At 31.9% G+C, this 15,480-nt stretch overlaps 2 protein-coding genes across 3 annotated transcripts; one reads left to right on the top strand and one right to left on the bottom strand.

Annotated features, from left to right (window-relative positions):
* Nucleotides 1-847: 847 nt before the first annotated feature.
* Nucleotides 848-10,916, bottom strand: LOC126848228 (unconventional myosin ID). Its single transcript, XM_050588939.1, has 15 exons — nt 10,717-10,916; nt 5,804-5,910; nt 5,447-5,642; nt 5,010-5,229; nt 4,682-4,894; nt 4,359-4,562; nt 4,072-4,270; nt 3,815-3,984; nt 3,480-3,740; nt 3,124-3,368; nt 2,723-2,885; nt 2,278-2,610; nt 1,928-2,118; nt 1,612-1,860; nt 848-1,496 (listed from the first exon to the last, which is right to left on the bottom strand). The coding sequence occupies exons 1-15, from the start codon at nt 10,803-10,805 to the stop codon at nt 1,283-1,285; spliced, it is 3,054 nt and encodes a 1,017-aa protein (XP_050444896.1). The 5' UTR covers nt 10,806-10,916; the 3' UTR covers nt 848-1,282.
* A 161-nt stretch (nt 10,917-11,077) lies between these two features.
* On the top strand, nt 11,078-15,476 carry LOC126848258 (uncharacterized). Of its 2 annotated transcripts, XM_050589018.1 has the most exons (3): nt 11,168-11,723; nt 13,665-13,998; nt 14,288-15,476. In XM_050589018.1, exons 1-3 carry the CDS (start codon nt 11,303-11,305, stop codon nt 14,370-14,372), a joined length of 840 nt encoding a protein of 279 aa, XP_050444975.1. In that variant the 5' UTR covers nt 11,168-11,302; the 3' UTR covers nt 14,373-15,476. The 2 variants fall into 2 exon arrangements, 1 of the variants encoding a protein (XP_050444975.1); XR_007687231.1 differs by lacking the exons at nt 13,665-13,998; nt 14,288-15,476 and adding an exon at nt 11,902-12,325 and having other exon boundaries at nt 11,078-11,723.
* The last annotated feature ends 4 nt before the right edge of the window (nt 15,477-15,480 follow it).

Below are 15,480 nucleotides of genomic sequence, written 5' to 3'. Positions count from 1 at the left end.
GGCACGATATTCTCAACATGCTTTGTGATCACAATTATACCAATCAAAATAACATAATTGTTTTTTTTATAAATATAGAAATAGAAATATAAACTAAAAAAAGAACAGACTATCTTGTTTTTAACAAATGCTTCATAAATGCATAAACATTAAATTAATGACATTTATCGCAATGTACAATAATTTTCGCGAGTTAAATCGAATTAACATCGAAACAATCGTAAAATAATACATATTTTGATTAATCGTACACGTATTTATATATATATTCCTACATTTCTCAAATATATTCTTAAACTAAGTACATGGAAGGATGCAAAATTTTCTTTAGAAAAGAATACATTTAACTCTTATTACATTTTGTTTGTGTCCAATTGGCAGGCACTATGGTGTAAAATTGTATATCTTGCTTATGTCACTCTTCTGTTTTGTATTGATATAATTTATGTATTTATGTAAAAAAGCTTTAAAAAATATTTTGATCTATTTGATACTAATAAGTAGAAGGCCACGAGCTTATAGTACGTTGGAATTAATGAAAAATTGTTCTCTATAATTGTCGGAACATTGATAGAATTTTCTTTTGTGGAAAATAAAATTCCACCTAGATAGTTTATAAATTATCTCGTACATAAATTATGCATTCATTATTATACTCCGGTAAAATTCACTTTTGTAAATTTACATTTCGTCCTTGCACCGTTGTAAGCTAACAATATTTATACTATATAATATTTACAGAAAAAAAGCGCCATACACTTGACGGAATATACCGGCATTTATAAAATTTATGGTACGCTCAAAGTGACATATATCTATATCACATAATTAACTTGTACTGCAATGATTTTTTTTTTTTTTGCATATTTTGGACACGTTTATTATGCAGGCATAGAAAAGTTGATAAAGTTTCAAACTTTTTAGCATTTAATTTAAAAAAAAAAATGTTAATATTTCTTTAATTTTTTATTATATTTAATTTGAACTAATTACGTAATAAATGCAAACATTGATTTGATTTTTAATTGCATTTTATCATAATAAAATTACACCTATATATGTCATAACATGATTAATATTAATATTGCAGAAAAATATATTGTGGAACAATCGATTTAACTGGGAAAACTTTCAAATGCGAAATTTGATGTATCGTGAAATTGTTGAGCGGATTTTCTGAACAATGATATTATGGCGCGCAATATGTGTTTATGATCTACATATATATTATTACAAAATATATCCGATACATAGTACAGCACTTCGAATAGCTTGTCAGATTTTAACTGGCCGTGCGAATTTGTTGTCTAGTATTAGTGCCACCGTCAATGATGCTCACCGATGGTGGAATGGCATAAATAATTTGATTACCGTCTTTCCTGAATGTAGGCTCATTCACGTCGGGCATCACCTCAATGCGTAGCAATCTACTCTTATTGCCTAGCATGCACTTAAACTTGATGTCGACTGTTACGTGTAAATCGGCGCCGCGCAATCTGTAAAAAATAGATCTTATTATTCATTATTCTTTAAAATAAAATTGCAATCAAAAGATATAAATCTCGAAATTCGCTTAAATATTTTCTTTGAAATACTTTCAAAATATCTTACTGATAGTATCGGTTGCTTAGTATGCCAACTAGTTCTCCGATCCTATCATCTTTGGCACTGATGGATAGAATAAAATCATTTCCGCGATTCGAATGTATCGCGATAAACTGATCCTTCCCCGGTGAAACGCTGAGACCAGTGATTTCCGCGATTGGCATGCCTTTCTTCATGCTTTTAAATTTCACGTCGTCCAGCTTGTATACAGCATGTTCTGTCACCACTAAAACGCGATCTGCTGGCTTGTTAAACCTGCATAATTTGTCAGATTACTACATTGTATATTATAAATTTGATAAGGTTGACAAAACAAGTAAACCTGTTGGTTTTCCTGATAAATGCGCTGAATAAAACAGTCTTGAAATGATCAGTGTTCCGAAGGTTGTTTATCGAGGAATTGAAGATATCGCTCTGAGGATTCTCGTCTGGTTTAGATAAGTAGTTTCCTTCCCAACGACGGTCCTGGCCCCAGTAAGATCTCTTAGAACGCAACACAGCACCCGCTGCCATCTAATAACAATATTACAAAACTAATATGTTAATCATGTTTGATTTAATTAACAAATTAAATTTATAATTTCTATTTTTTTTAAATTGACGAATGATAATTTTTATTAGCTCTTTCTAATAATAAAAAAAGAAGAAATAGTGATGCTAAAAATGATTTACCTTCAATCGTAGTTGAGGCCAATCTTCCCGAGGAATTACTCTGAGCACCATCCACGCCCGCCATCTCGCATACATATTTTTCAAAGCGGGCATCACATGTCTTACAGCGAAATTTTCGCGCGGCCACGGTAAATGTTTGCCATAATTCTGCATGTTCTTGGCATTTCTGAATGTTCGTTCGAGCTCATTGATATAAACGCGTCGTTTGTATCTTCTATAGTGATCTATCAAAATTAATGCAGCCTTCATCTTCTTGTACTTTTGACGACAGAGATACCCTCGCCATTGCTTTTGCAGCAGGACTACGATACCCGGTATTAAGTCGCTGCGAGCCTATAAATGAAATAATCTAGGTACAATATGACTCTATGAATGAATCAATATAAACAGATTGTTGCATGTAATGTGCCTAAAATTAGATTATCATTTATATATATTGGCTAACCTTTTCTAACGCAAATAGAGTTTGCGGCGAACGAATAAATATCTTCGTGTGACCATACTTAACGTCATTTGAGAAATTTTTCTCTTCCATCAATGTGCGTACACCGTCCTTGTCGTTACCACCTCGGAAGTTTGGCCATGTGTATTGTGATATCATTTTGTATCTGATATAATGGAAAATCAAATTTGTTTTAATTTTCACGACAGTTTTAGCTTCGTGTTATAGTTTAGAAAATTTTTTAAAAATTAACTCATAAGTTTTCTCTTTTGTTTTGGTTCTTTAATCTTCGCACAATTCTCATTGTATATCTTTTCTGGCGTTTTTTATTCTTATTTTATATATTACTTATAATTGACAATTACTAATTTATATAAATATTATTTAATTTGATTGTTCAATACCTTTTCAGGAATCTGTCGTATCGTTGCCTGTATACAAAACCAGCTCGTCTTACCAATATATTCTCTAAGAGTCCCAAATATCTCACTTGATGGTTTACTCTCTCGTCGTCGAATACAACAGGAGACTTCACTTCATTAGGTTTTATACACCTGACATAAAATGGTTCCTTACTTGCTAAATTCTTCACCAGTGCAATCATAGAATTGCGGAACAATGTGCCAGCAGTTAAAGGCCTCTTCGTCGTCTAAAATAGTTCATTAGTGGATTGATTTAGTTAAATATTATCTTTCTAATAAGTAAAATCAATTTAGCTACATTTAGTGTTAAATATATGTCCTCCCCCTTTTCTTCGTACCTTCAAAATATTTTGGGCACCTTCAGGCCACATTTTACTGATTATGGAATTATTGCTTTTATAGAGCAAGCGTTTAAAGTCTTGAAAGAGCGTGTCTTTGTTTTTATCGAGAAAGCCATTGATATTGTAAACCACATCGCCAGCATAATGTTTGATTTTGAACTCTGTTCTGTGTTCTAATTCTTTATCCATTGGTTTTAATTGTCGAGAGCTATAGTGTTTATGGTCTGCTAGTTTTTTATCCATTGCATTGAGAAGCATCTAGAGAATACAATATTTTTTGTTTTAATCCTCAGAAGAACTTTTTAATTAGCAGAAGTAAGTCTTCCAATCACCTCGTCAGTGACTTTCCCGACATTAAGACAAGCTTCATCCATGATTGCTATAATTCCCTTATGAGCTTGTTCAACTAAATCGCAGATAATCTGATTGTTGAAATATTCAATGTTTTGCCAAGCAATCCCTTCCCTCTGATACTCTTCTTGCTCTTGTTTCAGTACCAACTCTACAATAAAAATGTTTCTAATTATGATTATAATAATCTAACAATTCTCACAGTTCAAAAGGTGTTCACACATATAACTTCGCTTACCAATAAAGAGCTGTTGCAGTTTTTCGTTACAATAATTGATGCAAAACTGCTCAAAACTATTCATGTCAAAGATTTCAAAGCCATAGATGTCTAGCACGCCGATCAACGTTCCGTATCTCTTCACCCTATTGTTATCATTCACGTTGATCGAATCATTTACTCGCGACACTATCCATGTAAATAATCGCTCATATATAGCCTGAAAGATTTATAAAGATTTCTTTCAATACAATAAATGGAAAATTCTGTAAAGAAAAAAAATGAATCTACATGCACATTGAACATACTTTTGCCAGAGCGTCTCGGCCATACTCAGCTTCTATTAAAGTATGAGTTTTCTGCATGACTTCTCCACCTGCTGCTATGACTCTCTGTGAAAGAGCAGTGCTCAGATCTTTCGAGTTTATGGAAAACAAGTTGGCCGTGTCACTTAAAGCGCTATTATTCTCAATTATAAGCTTATCGTCGTCCAACCTAAAGGTGACATTACCCTGAAAAATAACAAATAATAGTGAGTAAAACTAGCTATAATCTTTAGAAAGAAAAATATCAAAAATATTAGAGAAAAGTAATTTTATCACAATAATATACTATCATCAATTTTACCTACCAAATGCAAAATACCAGCGACGATATTCCATATGGTCTGCACCTCATTCGGAGAAAATCCCAGGATAGACATGGCAGTGCAAACGGCTTTATAGTCGCTTCTGTCGGAGATTGTCGTTTTATTATTATTTCCATTGCCGACAAAATAATATGCGGCCGGGTCGCGGACCAAACGTAGCTTGTTCAATTCGGTCTCGCTGCAACCATTTAGTAACTAAAAATCAAACATATTTCTTTAGCCCTGACAATATATATTTTTCACACGATAAATTTATAATCTTAGTTTCTAATAGCGCAATAAAAATTTGACGTAACTGCAACAACGATACCTGATAGAAGCAATGAAAGTTGCGTTCTCCCTTTTGCTGATAAACCACCCGCGATTTCTCTAGAAGATAATTAGTCACGTGACCTCCCACGGGGTCTCCCTTGAAATCGAAATTGATATCCATATACTTTCCGAACCGTGACGAGTTGTCATTCCTGTTTGTCTTGGCGTTGCCAAACGCTTCCAATATCGAATTCGATTGAATGAGAATATTCTTTACCCTGCGGAAGAATGCACAAATCGGGTTTAATCACACTTAATTATCGCTACAAAACAAAAATATTTTCGATGAATTTTTATATTATGTAATCAAACGATCTACAATTGTAAAAATGCATTCGTAAGATATTTAATCTTATCGTTTAAGTTCGCGCAAGATAGATTAGATAGTGAGCGCTGATAGTAATTGGCGATTCGTTTTTAAATAGCAATTTATACCTCTCGATTTCTTGCTGTCCGCTTAGATTCGTCACGGCGGCGATATATTTCATAATGATTTTGCTAGTTTCTGTTTTACCGGATCCTGATTCGCCGCTTATTACTATACATGTGTCCCTACCCTGTTGCTTCATCTCTTTATGAACCGCATCCGCGATCGCAAAGATGTGCGGCGGATTTTCAAATAGCTCTCTACCTGAAAAAAGCAGTTTTAAAAATAGAAAAAAATCATTTAGAAAAATTGTAGGTCCTAACATTTTTAAACTAATTATACATAATCTCGATATAATCTCTTTTTTTTTTTTTAAATATATTGATATTTTTGGTATTCTCCCATGTAACTTTATTCGCGTATACCTTTGTACTTATTAATTTGATCCACATCGTAGATGTTGGTGCTTCTGTACGGATTCACGCTAACGCATACTTCGCCGATGTACGTGTAAATTTTCCCTGCGTTAAATCTGCAACAGAGAACATCAATAGACAACATAAGACAAAAAGAAATTTATCGAATAAACAAAATTTCGATAACGAAGGCATTCTGTGCATAAATTTATCTTATTGAAATCAAATTGTTTTTGATAATAATAATCTTCAAGATATTGAAATAACGCGAATATTCTTACATCTTGCGTATACGATTTAAAGAAGCGTCTTATTGAGTTTAGGAATTGTTAAATTCCTCAAGAATTTTACGTTTAGCGGAAATTATAAATTGATACTTTTTATCCGCGCCAACGAGAGATAAAAATTATCGCACAATATTGACTTTAGATTAAGTATAATGAGTCATTTGTCCTTATTTATTGTTAGACAAGAATTGTGTACTCGCTAATGTAAATAATTGTACTACTAGAGCTTGTAGAAGTAAAGTTATTTTTAAATCAATTATATTCGAGAATATATATATATATATATATATATATATATATATATATATATATATATATATATATATATATCATATATATATATATATATATTGCTTCCCTAATACGATTTAGAAAAGCCTTTCAACTTTGACAAACCAAAGAAACTGGATAACAATATAAAAAAGCGCCATTTTTAATCAATAAATGTATGTAGCATTAAGTGTAGGACAGTATATATATTCTCTCTAAAAATTCTTAATGATTCTATTCTTTAAGATAAATAAAATAATAAAAATAATATATTTTAAAAATATTTTATTAATTCTTTTATGCGTGATTATTGCTATTTTGTAATTAATTATCAATTACTCAGACCCGAATCTCGTGAGGATTGCGCGAGCGCGATCCGGTATGCAACGAATCGAGGATGATGACTCATCGCCAACACGAGCCCTGATAAGGATTACGCGAGCCGCACATACATATATATTCATCGTGCGTATCCTATAGGATACATGTTTGACATTCGCCATTCTCATCGTGCGTTTACCGCTAAACGCACTAGCTCGTTTCTCGTCTCAAGTAGGCGTCGGATATTAATAATGTGACACAACTGGTAAAAATAAAAATTGATAAAAATCAAAACTTATATTTAAATTGTCATGAAAAATATTTGTAACTGATTTATACAATATACATATTTATATTATATGAGATTGTATTTGTGTGTAAAATATATGTATACTATTATAAACTATATATTTGTATTATATAACATCAATTATTTTTTTATTATAATGTAATTATTTTTAATTTACATAATCTTCATGAAATTACTAATAATCGCGACAAGAAGCGGGGAGGAATATTGTATTTTATATATTAATTATGTACTTTTATATGGAAGTGTTATTCCTGTTTTTGAAAAGATTTCTTGTTAAACTTTCGCTGTCGGATATCTTTAACGTTAAATAGAGGCAAGATTTTTATCTCTCAAATGTATTTTTCCGATATATTTTTTCGATCTTTTTCGTGAAAGTTGCAGAATAGTTTGGATTGTTAATATAGTTTCGTTGAAGCGTAGAGAAAAATTCTAGGCGAACCCGTTTGAAATCTAGTTCGGAAATGATTTGACAATGTGTATATTTGAATCGTTCGAAATGATATAAACTTAATAATAGACGGCACAAAGCGGAATTGATATGACAATTTCATCAGGAAATGCTTTCTAGACGTTATATGATGTCGCAATTAATTCAAATAATTCATATCAATTACTTAAATTGTAAGCTTAAATATTTCCACATTTCTTTTTTCTTTGTAAGTTTGCTTATATTAATTAATATTTATACATTTAAATATTTTTTCATAATCCCTCTCTATCTCTAATTTAAATCTTCAACCTGCTTTTTTAAAAAATCAAGTTCTTAAAATTTTTAAATACCTGAGTAAAAAAACTAATTTCTTTTACCTATCTAATCAGAAAGAAGCAGTCTTGCTTGCAAAAAAGAGACAGAGTTAATAGTTCCAAATCCCTCTAAATTCATGAATCAGGAACTCCTGAGATCTTTTCAGCAATCTTGGAAGCCATAAAAGGTAGGAGGAGACAAGAGAATCAAAACATGCATAAGGACATGGTGTTGGTATTTATGAACGAGGGCAATCGGATTTGTTTATCCTAAGCAATTGGATTCTAATCCAATTAGATAATTTTGTCCAATTGATTGCTCCTTTTGTACTCTCAATTTGATTTAATCTAGTGATTTATTCGCGATTTAGCGTTATGCATCTGGTATATATGTCTTAGTCTGGTATATACGATGCTATGTACGATGAATCAGAGCGCGTCATTCATCTTCACTCATAAATATATATGCTTTCCAAGAAATGCGTCATGCACGTGCATCGTTAAACTTCAACCGCTGTAATCAATTTAAAGATGCCAATCTTTAGTGCAGATATTTTACAAGATATCAGAAAGAATATAATTTTCAACAACTTTTTTCAGCATATCAAATTAGACTGTGACTCTTAAGAGATAAAATCTATAAATATCTAATATATTGCGTATGTGAATTTTCATGACTCTTCGCAGAATCTCTCCTATTCTCTTGTTCGTAAAAAGAAATAAAAAATTTCTTATGAATCACGAGATTATATATATTCATGAGACATAAGTGTGTCGTATAATACGGATTAATGTCCCCGTTTTATCTTCAATTATGTTATTAAATTGTGTCTCCCAGTCTCCACTCATGCAACTTTGCGGCGGACGCACGTAAACACGCATTGCGTGTGAGTACGCGTGCTCTTTGCCCGCACAAAATTACACCCGCGTAACCGTGCAACAGGTATCGTCGCTTCCGTTAGTTGCTCGCAGTGCGATATTCAATTCCATGCTTCACAATACAGATAGGTATAGTCTCAGGTGCATCAAAATAATTTCCCTGACGTGTTTCATTTTTGCGGCAGCGAGCTACAATTTTCTAACGCCGCTTATAACGCGCCAATTACATATTTTTAGAAACGGCGAATCAGCTAATATAATGTACGACATAAAATAAGGATTTTCTTTTAATGTTAAATATCTCTACATAATTAAGTAAATTATGTAAATTTTTCATTAACTAAGAAAAAACTGTAGTTTTGCGAGAAAGAGAAAGATTAGTTTATGATTATATGTGCATTTGGCTCGAGAATTGCACTGATGATCGATTAACTAGGTTAATTCTGTATCAACGTGACGTTTTTATTCTAAATTACTGTTCCATCTGCGAAAGACGAAGAATTAACTATTTAACTATAATTAACGCTAGTTAGCGTCGATGCAATCGCTCCGCAATTCTTGTCATCTAGGATCCGACAACCATAGTCTATTGCAACTCGATATTTTATTTTTAAATTACAATTCATCTTCATAATATATAAAATAATTATATATATATATATATATATATATATATATATATAATATACATAATGTAATATATAAATATTAATGTATACATGGAAAAGCATACGTAAAGTTGAATATAATTAATACATCAATTCGCATCAATGTAACTGTTTTACGAAATTGACAGAAATTATAATCATTATAATTAACAACTTTATAATAATAAGAGAATAAAAATTGAAACCAAAAAATATGGCTCCATGTTATATAAAAATAATAAAATCATCATTGTCATTTAATATTTTTAATGAGCTTAGCAAAAAATATGTATTCTAATTTTTTAGTTTTGCACTTCCCATGGAGATCTTTGTGTGCAATTCTTGCCTTTATGAAATATATTTATGGTTCTCCAATACGTCGTGCGGTTTGCGGAATGTGTTGGACTATTTGAACACATGTATACTTTGCGAAGTTTTTGACTGATTCTTATCTTATAATTTTTATTACTCAGATGCTTAAGCTTATGTGATTTTTATCTATTGATTGGTTTTTTATTTTATAAGGAGTACTTGATCATTAAAGAAGAGCCGAAATGTATATCGTCTTTTATTTGTAAAATATTTTATTATTAATCTGAAGTTGCTTGGATATTATTAGAATAAGTTACGTTCAATTTCTATTTATTCTCTTAAATAAAATAATGTTATCTAGTGAGACACTGGAATTTTAAGGAAAATACTAAAGTAAGAATTAAAGATTTAGAACACACTAGCGATAAAAAAAAGAAGTGTAAGATTAGCGTGTTAAGTTTTTTTTTTTTTTAAGTTATTACATTGCAGCTGTAAGTTTCGCATTTAGCTGTACCAAAGAAAAACTATCATTGATCAAAATTAATCGATCAAGGCTATCCTGTGGAAATGACCTTGAAAATCTTCTTTGCCGTCAATGGGTCAAGTTTAATACATACATTACGAATGTATTATGGCTTTAACATTTTAAAGCACATGAAATGAAAGATAAGAAAGAGAAAGAGAGAAATGGAAACACACAATGCGTATATTACTTCATTTTCTTTTCCCTTATCTCTCTATGAAGTCATTCCAGATATTGCTTCACATATTTTCCACACGTCTCCTCCGTTTCCGTAATTGACATTAGACAAGTTAACTGGCGTGTAATTAATTCTTTTAATGCCATTTTTTCAAAAGAGACGAAAAATCGGTCCCCGTCAGCGTTAATTATTTAAGCAAAATTTTTTGTTTAAATAATTAATGAGAATTTTTGCTCTCCCTTAGTACCTGCTGACACACGCAGGCCACACCCTCTCGCGGGCGCCGCGGCGAACCGTATTCGGGGCACGGGGCCCGCCGACGGCGAAGGGAAAAGGGAACGCGTGTATACGCGCGCGCGCGCGCACACATGACGCTCCCCTCGCCGTTCACCTGTCATCGCGTCCGCGATCCTCGCCGGCGTTCTCGGCTACGTACGCACGTACGTACCTTGTCTTGAGATTCTGCACCACGCGTTCAACCGTAATCTCGTCCAGCAGCACGAAATCGCCGATGCCGACGTCGTCGGTGTTCGCCATCTCGCTTTATTTTACACGCGCACACGCGACGCTCACCACGCAGATCCACCAGGTTAACTCACACAACCAACCACCGCGCGCGACCGATCCGCGCGCACTGACGGTTGGTTGGCTCGCGTGCTCGCTTCACCGTCGGCCAACTTCGCTATCTCGAGTCGCTATCTTGCACGGCGAATGCGGTCATCTTCAGACCTCCCGCTCCTTCGTTTCGATTGGTCGATGATGACGCGTTGCGAATAGTGCAATACCGTATGCATTAGCGGGATGATTTTTGTTCTTTATTTCTTCTAAACTAGGAAAAAGCGGAAAACAGATGACTGAAGGGACATAATGACATTTTCATTTTGCGCGTATGTGTTATGAGAATATATAGATATAAAGATCAATTGTCGTTAATGTTCTACATGTCTTTCCGAGTAAAAAAAGTGGAATTCGATCAATTATTTTGAAAATACCAGAAAACACGAGGACCTTTACCGTGCATTGCCATATTTAGCATGTTTATAAGACAAGCCATAGAGTACATTCCTGATACGCGGAAGAAGTGGTCCCTGCGGGCCACGCATGCGCGTTCGCGTACGTCAGGTCTTATTATTCACCTTTATTTTTGGAAGCGGCACAACAACACACGACTTGTCATTTCTGGGGATCGCGTTGGTGCGGTAGCATTGTGTGTGCGTGTCCCGCACGTTCGACCGATGTCGACGCGGACAGCAATGATGACGACGACGTTGCTGGAGCGGAAGAGCGACTCGATGCTGCTGACGAACGGTAACAGTAATCGCGTCGGAGATGAGATTCGAAAAGAGGAACCGGCAAGGTTCTGGACGAAGATCCGCCTGAACGAGTGGACATTCAGCCTGTCACTTTTAGGGCTATCACTCTCAATTGTTATAGGAAAATTGTACGCAAATTACGGTGAGTAAAACGTCAAATTGTTCGCTCGCTTTCTATTTCGTGAGAAATCTTCAGAGGGGGAAGAAATTTATACTGAAAATTGTGAACGATGCAAATCGTTCGCGTGTAGCGGACCTAGAGGTTAGAGGTTAGAATTTGAATTAAATGTACGCTTTTTTTGTTTTGATTCTGTTCTCAGCGATCTGAATCGTTTCCAACAAGAAGCATCTCGTATTTATCGCGATAAATTGAGATATCGCAGATAAGACGTATCTTCGGGATTCATTTATCAAATCGGCATTTTTTGTTTTGGTTCAATTGGAAGCGAGATTGTCGACGATGCGGATTATTTTAAGCAAAAATATATGGTGTTCTAAATTTACTTTAAATTTCTCTCAATATATAATTTTTGTCTTAATTAAGTAAATTATAAATAATTTATTGATATTATTAATTATAAATATTTGTCACATAAATATTTTATGATGTAGTGTATAAATTTTCTATTGGAATAAGTTTATTATTTTTAATTTTACATTTTTCATATTTGCATTATTAGATATGATTTGTTTTCAGTTACGCTTTCTACATTAGCTTTCTTCTTTCTCTTTTCGATACATAAAACATTTAATGGAATCATTTATAAAAAAATAAAAATTATATATATATATATATATATATATATTTACGTAAATAATATAAATAATATTCTCTTTAATTTTAAATATTTGCTCTTTAAATATTCGCTTTCAAAATATTATTTTTAAACTCTTTTTATATTGTTACAATAATTTTACCGTAAATATTAACATTTTTTATAATGTTCTTAAAATTTGAAGTTTCATTTGGAACAATAAAAAAAATCGGCAATGATCTCATTATTTCATCGATATGAGAATGAAATAAGAATCTGTAGCTGAAAAAATCATATCTAATAGATTTTACAATTAATTTATAAAAAAGCAATCATCTCTACAGACTGTTTTGTGTTCTAATTATTATTTGTTATCAATAAATCTGCATTTCTCAATTGTTGATGTAACATTAATCGCTAATCCTTCGCATAAGACAATATAAGCTTTAGCACAACTTTAAAATAACCCTCTTCCTCTACATATTATACATTTGTTTATATTTATTTTAAATAATTTATTATTAATGTTATTGCTATGCGTCAATATTCCATTCTTAAGATATCTACACGAAAATTACATAATTTCTGTCGTTCGGACCTCAATAACTGACTCTACATTCTTCATCGCAAAAATTGACTTTGTAAACTTTATATTTATGTCTAATATACATTTCACATAAAAAGATTTTAATATTGTTGATTTTTATTGTATGCTGCATGATAAAACATATACATAAAGAGGAACAGAGAAAGAGAAACTGACTGACGAATATTTTTTTGTCTTATTTCAGAGAAATTTAAACGCTCGTGAATCACGCATACCGTGCATTCGTGAATTATATTTTTACAGGCGATCTATTTTTCTTACGGGATATATATTTTTGGGTCCAGCTACGCGAGCTTTTCCTTCTCTCGAGATTTCTTCGCGCACGCGTTTGTACATGAAATCTGCATCGCCCATGACCGAGTTTATCAAGGCCGCGTCATCGCTCGAAAAAGTACATACCTGATTGTCGCAACCGAGAGATAATAAAAGCGAAACACAAGAAAAGAAAGGAAAATATTCTCTTTACATTTTATGTTATACTTTTTATCTTTTCCTGCTTAAATTAATTGCACTTTATTTAGAGAATATCACCTTTTAGAGTATTAAAGCTTCTTCATTTAATAATAATTCTCTCTCTAAAAAGCAAATATTTTTTTCTTTCTCTAGGAAAGCTAATAATTAAAAATTTAGTCACTGATTTAGAATAAAATAAAGAAGATTAGCTACAACTGATGATTAAAACGGGAGTGGCTAATGCGAGTTTCTCATACTCTGCCTGTAGGAAAGTGTTTGTCATGGGAAATCGACGATCGATACTCTCTACCGTCAATAACAACGTTCGTTCAAATGTACGATACGATACCGAATGTATCCGTTTTATCGAAATTTGACATGAAACAATTACCAGCGGACAGCGAAAGATTCTTCAATACGGGTCATCAGTATGCTGGAGCAGCTATAAATATGCTGGTCATATTTTACGAAAAATACGATTGGCTGCTCAAAGCGGCGATGAGTGGACTTATGATAACAAGTTTCTCTTGGTTCATCCTTTATAAAGACAGCAGTATACCCGGTGTCGATCCACCGTCTCCCTTCAGTCCTTCCAGGCAGAGGTAAGTCTCAAGTTTTATTGAGCTATATGATTATACTATATTTTGATTGAAAAAATAACAACAAAATGTTCGCAAATTAAGTGTTAAGTTCTTTTAAACATACTATTAATAAAGCGCGAGAAAAATATTCAATGTTATTAGATTATATTATTATATAATATCTATAATCTCATTGTACCATTGTACCATTAAATTAAGTGCCAATTGATTACAGTATTTTTGAGAAATTATTATAGATATAATTTTCATTTTTTGAATATTGCTTGTCATATATATATATACATTTCAGAATACACAATGATTCAAGGATACAGATAAACTATTTAGTTGGTGCATTAAATGGAATATTATTTTTCATCTACATGTGTCTTTAACTTGATGAAAAGATTTTTAACTTGATGAAACTTTGTCTACTAATTGTTAGTATTATTTTATCTAACTTATTTATTATGTCCACGTTGATAACAATTTATTTATTGATTTATATTTACAATATGAAAAAGATTATGAAAGCATCTATGAAAGAATAGATGCCAATAATAGGGAGTCTTAATGTTTTGTGTAATTCTTTATTAATTAATATATTTCAATATTACATTCTAGTAACTTTCTAGAAAATAATTTCATCTTTTATTTGAAGAATTTTGAAAGTTTTTTATTAAGCAATTTATTAATACAAAGAATTTCTATTACTATAATTTCATAATCACTAATAATCACATTAACCACATTAAAACTATGTAGAAACTATTGAAAGCTGCAATCGCATAATATGCATACAACCAAAAATATTAAAGTACAAAACAGTCCATTGTTCCATATTTCCAAATTTTAAACGGTTATTTGTTACTGGACTTTTTAAGACTGATTGATTATCTGATAAAGTAATAATATTTATTGATAAGATAGAATAAAAGCGTTATGAAATACATTGTATGCAGGACATATATTTTTTGCACGCTTAAAGATAACATATTTTTATATTATTTTGGATAGTGATGTAATATTTAATAAATTTAATATCATTCTCTGAATGTGATGTTTCACATTTAAAAAAAAAATAGAGTTGGAATCTCATTAGGTAGCTACAATATCGAAAAAAATGGTGCAACGAAAAATGTATTATACTTAGATTATATTAATATGTAGCATTTATACATTAAATTATTTCGATATAATTTTAATTAAAAATACTTATACATCACAACTTTAATATCGAAATATCAAGCTTGAAACTATTAACTTTTAATTATTAGGAAACAAAACTTTTTATTATAAGTATTACAAATATACACTAAAAAAATATACACTAAAAAAGCTTTATTTTTTATAATATAAGCTGCGCCTTAACTATGACTGTGAATATTGTCATTGTGTACACACGCACGCACAAAACATTTTATAATAATGTATATAAATTCTCTGTAAAACGTGTCTGTAAAATAAAATTCTATTTAATAAATGTCTAAGTTATCTTATATA

This window comes from Cataglyphis hispanica, chromosome 3, assembly GCF_021464435.1.
Source record: "Cataglyphis hispanica isolate Lineage 1 chromosome 3, ULB_Chis1_1.0, whole genome shotgun sequence".
NCBI classification, from domain to species: Eukaryota; Metazoa; Arthropoda; class Insecta; order Hymenoptera; family Formicidae; genus Cataglyphis; species Cataglyphis hispanica.
The sequence above is the reverse complement of the archived record's forward strand: the minus strand, read 5'-3'. Positions and strand labels throughout refer to the sequence as shown.

Excerpts from the sequence above, each read along its gene's own strand:
- LOC126848228 (XM_050588939.1), bottom strand. The coding sequence starts at position 10,805 with ATGGCGAACACCGACGACGTCGGCATCGGCGATTTCGTGCTGCTGGAC. Across the intron at positions 4,563-4,681 it reads TCGCTGGTATTTTGCATTTG|GGTAATGTCACCTTTAGGTT; the intron begins GTAGGTAAAATT and ends GTTATTTTTCAG. Across the intron at positions 4,271-4,358 it reads GCCGAGACGCTCTGGCAAAA|GCTATATATGAGCGATTATT; the intron begins GTATGTTCAATG and ends TAAATCTTTCAG.
- LOC126848258 (XM_050589018.1), top strand. The coding sequence starts at position 11,303 with ATGTTTATAAGACAAGCCATAGAGTACATTCCTGATACGCGGAAGAAG. Across the intron at positions 11,724-13,664 it reads AAAATTGTACGCAAATTACG|GAAAGTGTTTGTCATGGGAA; the intron begins GTGAGTAAAACG and ends CTCTGCCTGTAG. Across the intron at positions 13,999-14,287 it reads TTCAGTCCTTCCAGGCAGAG|AATACACAATGATTCAAGGA; the intron begins GTAAGTCTCAAG and ends TATACATTTCAG.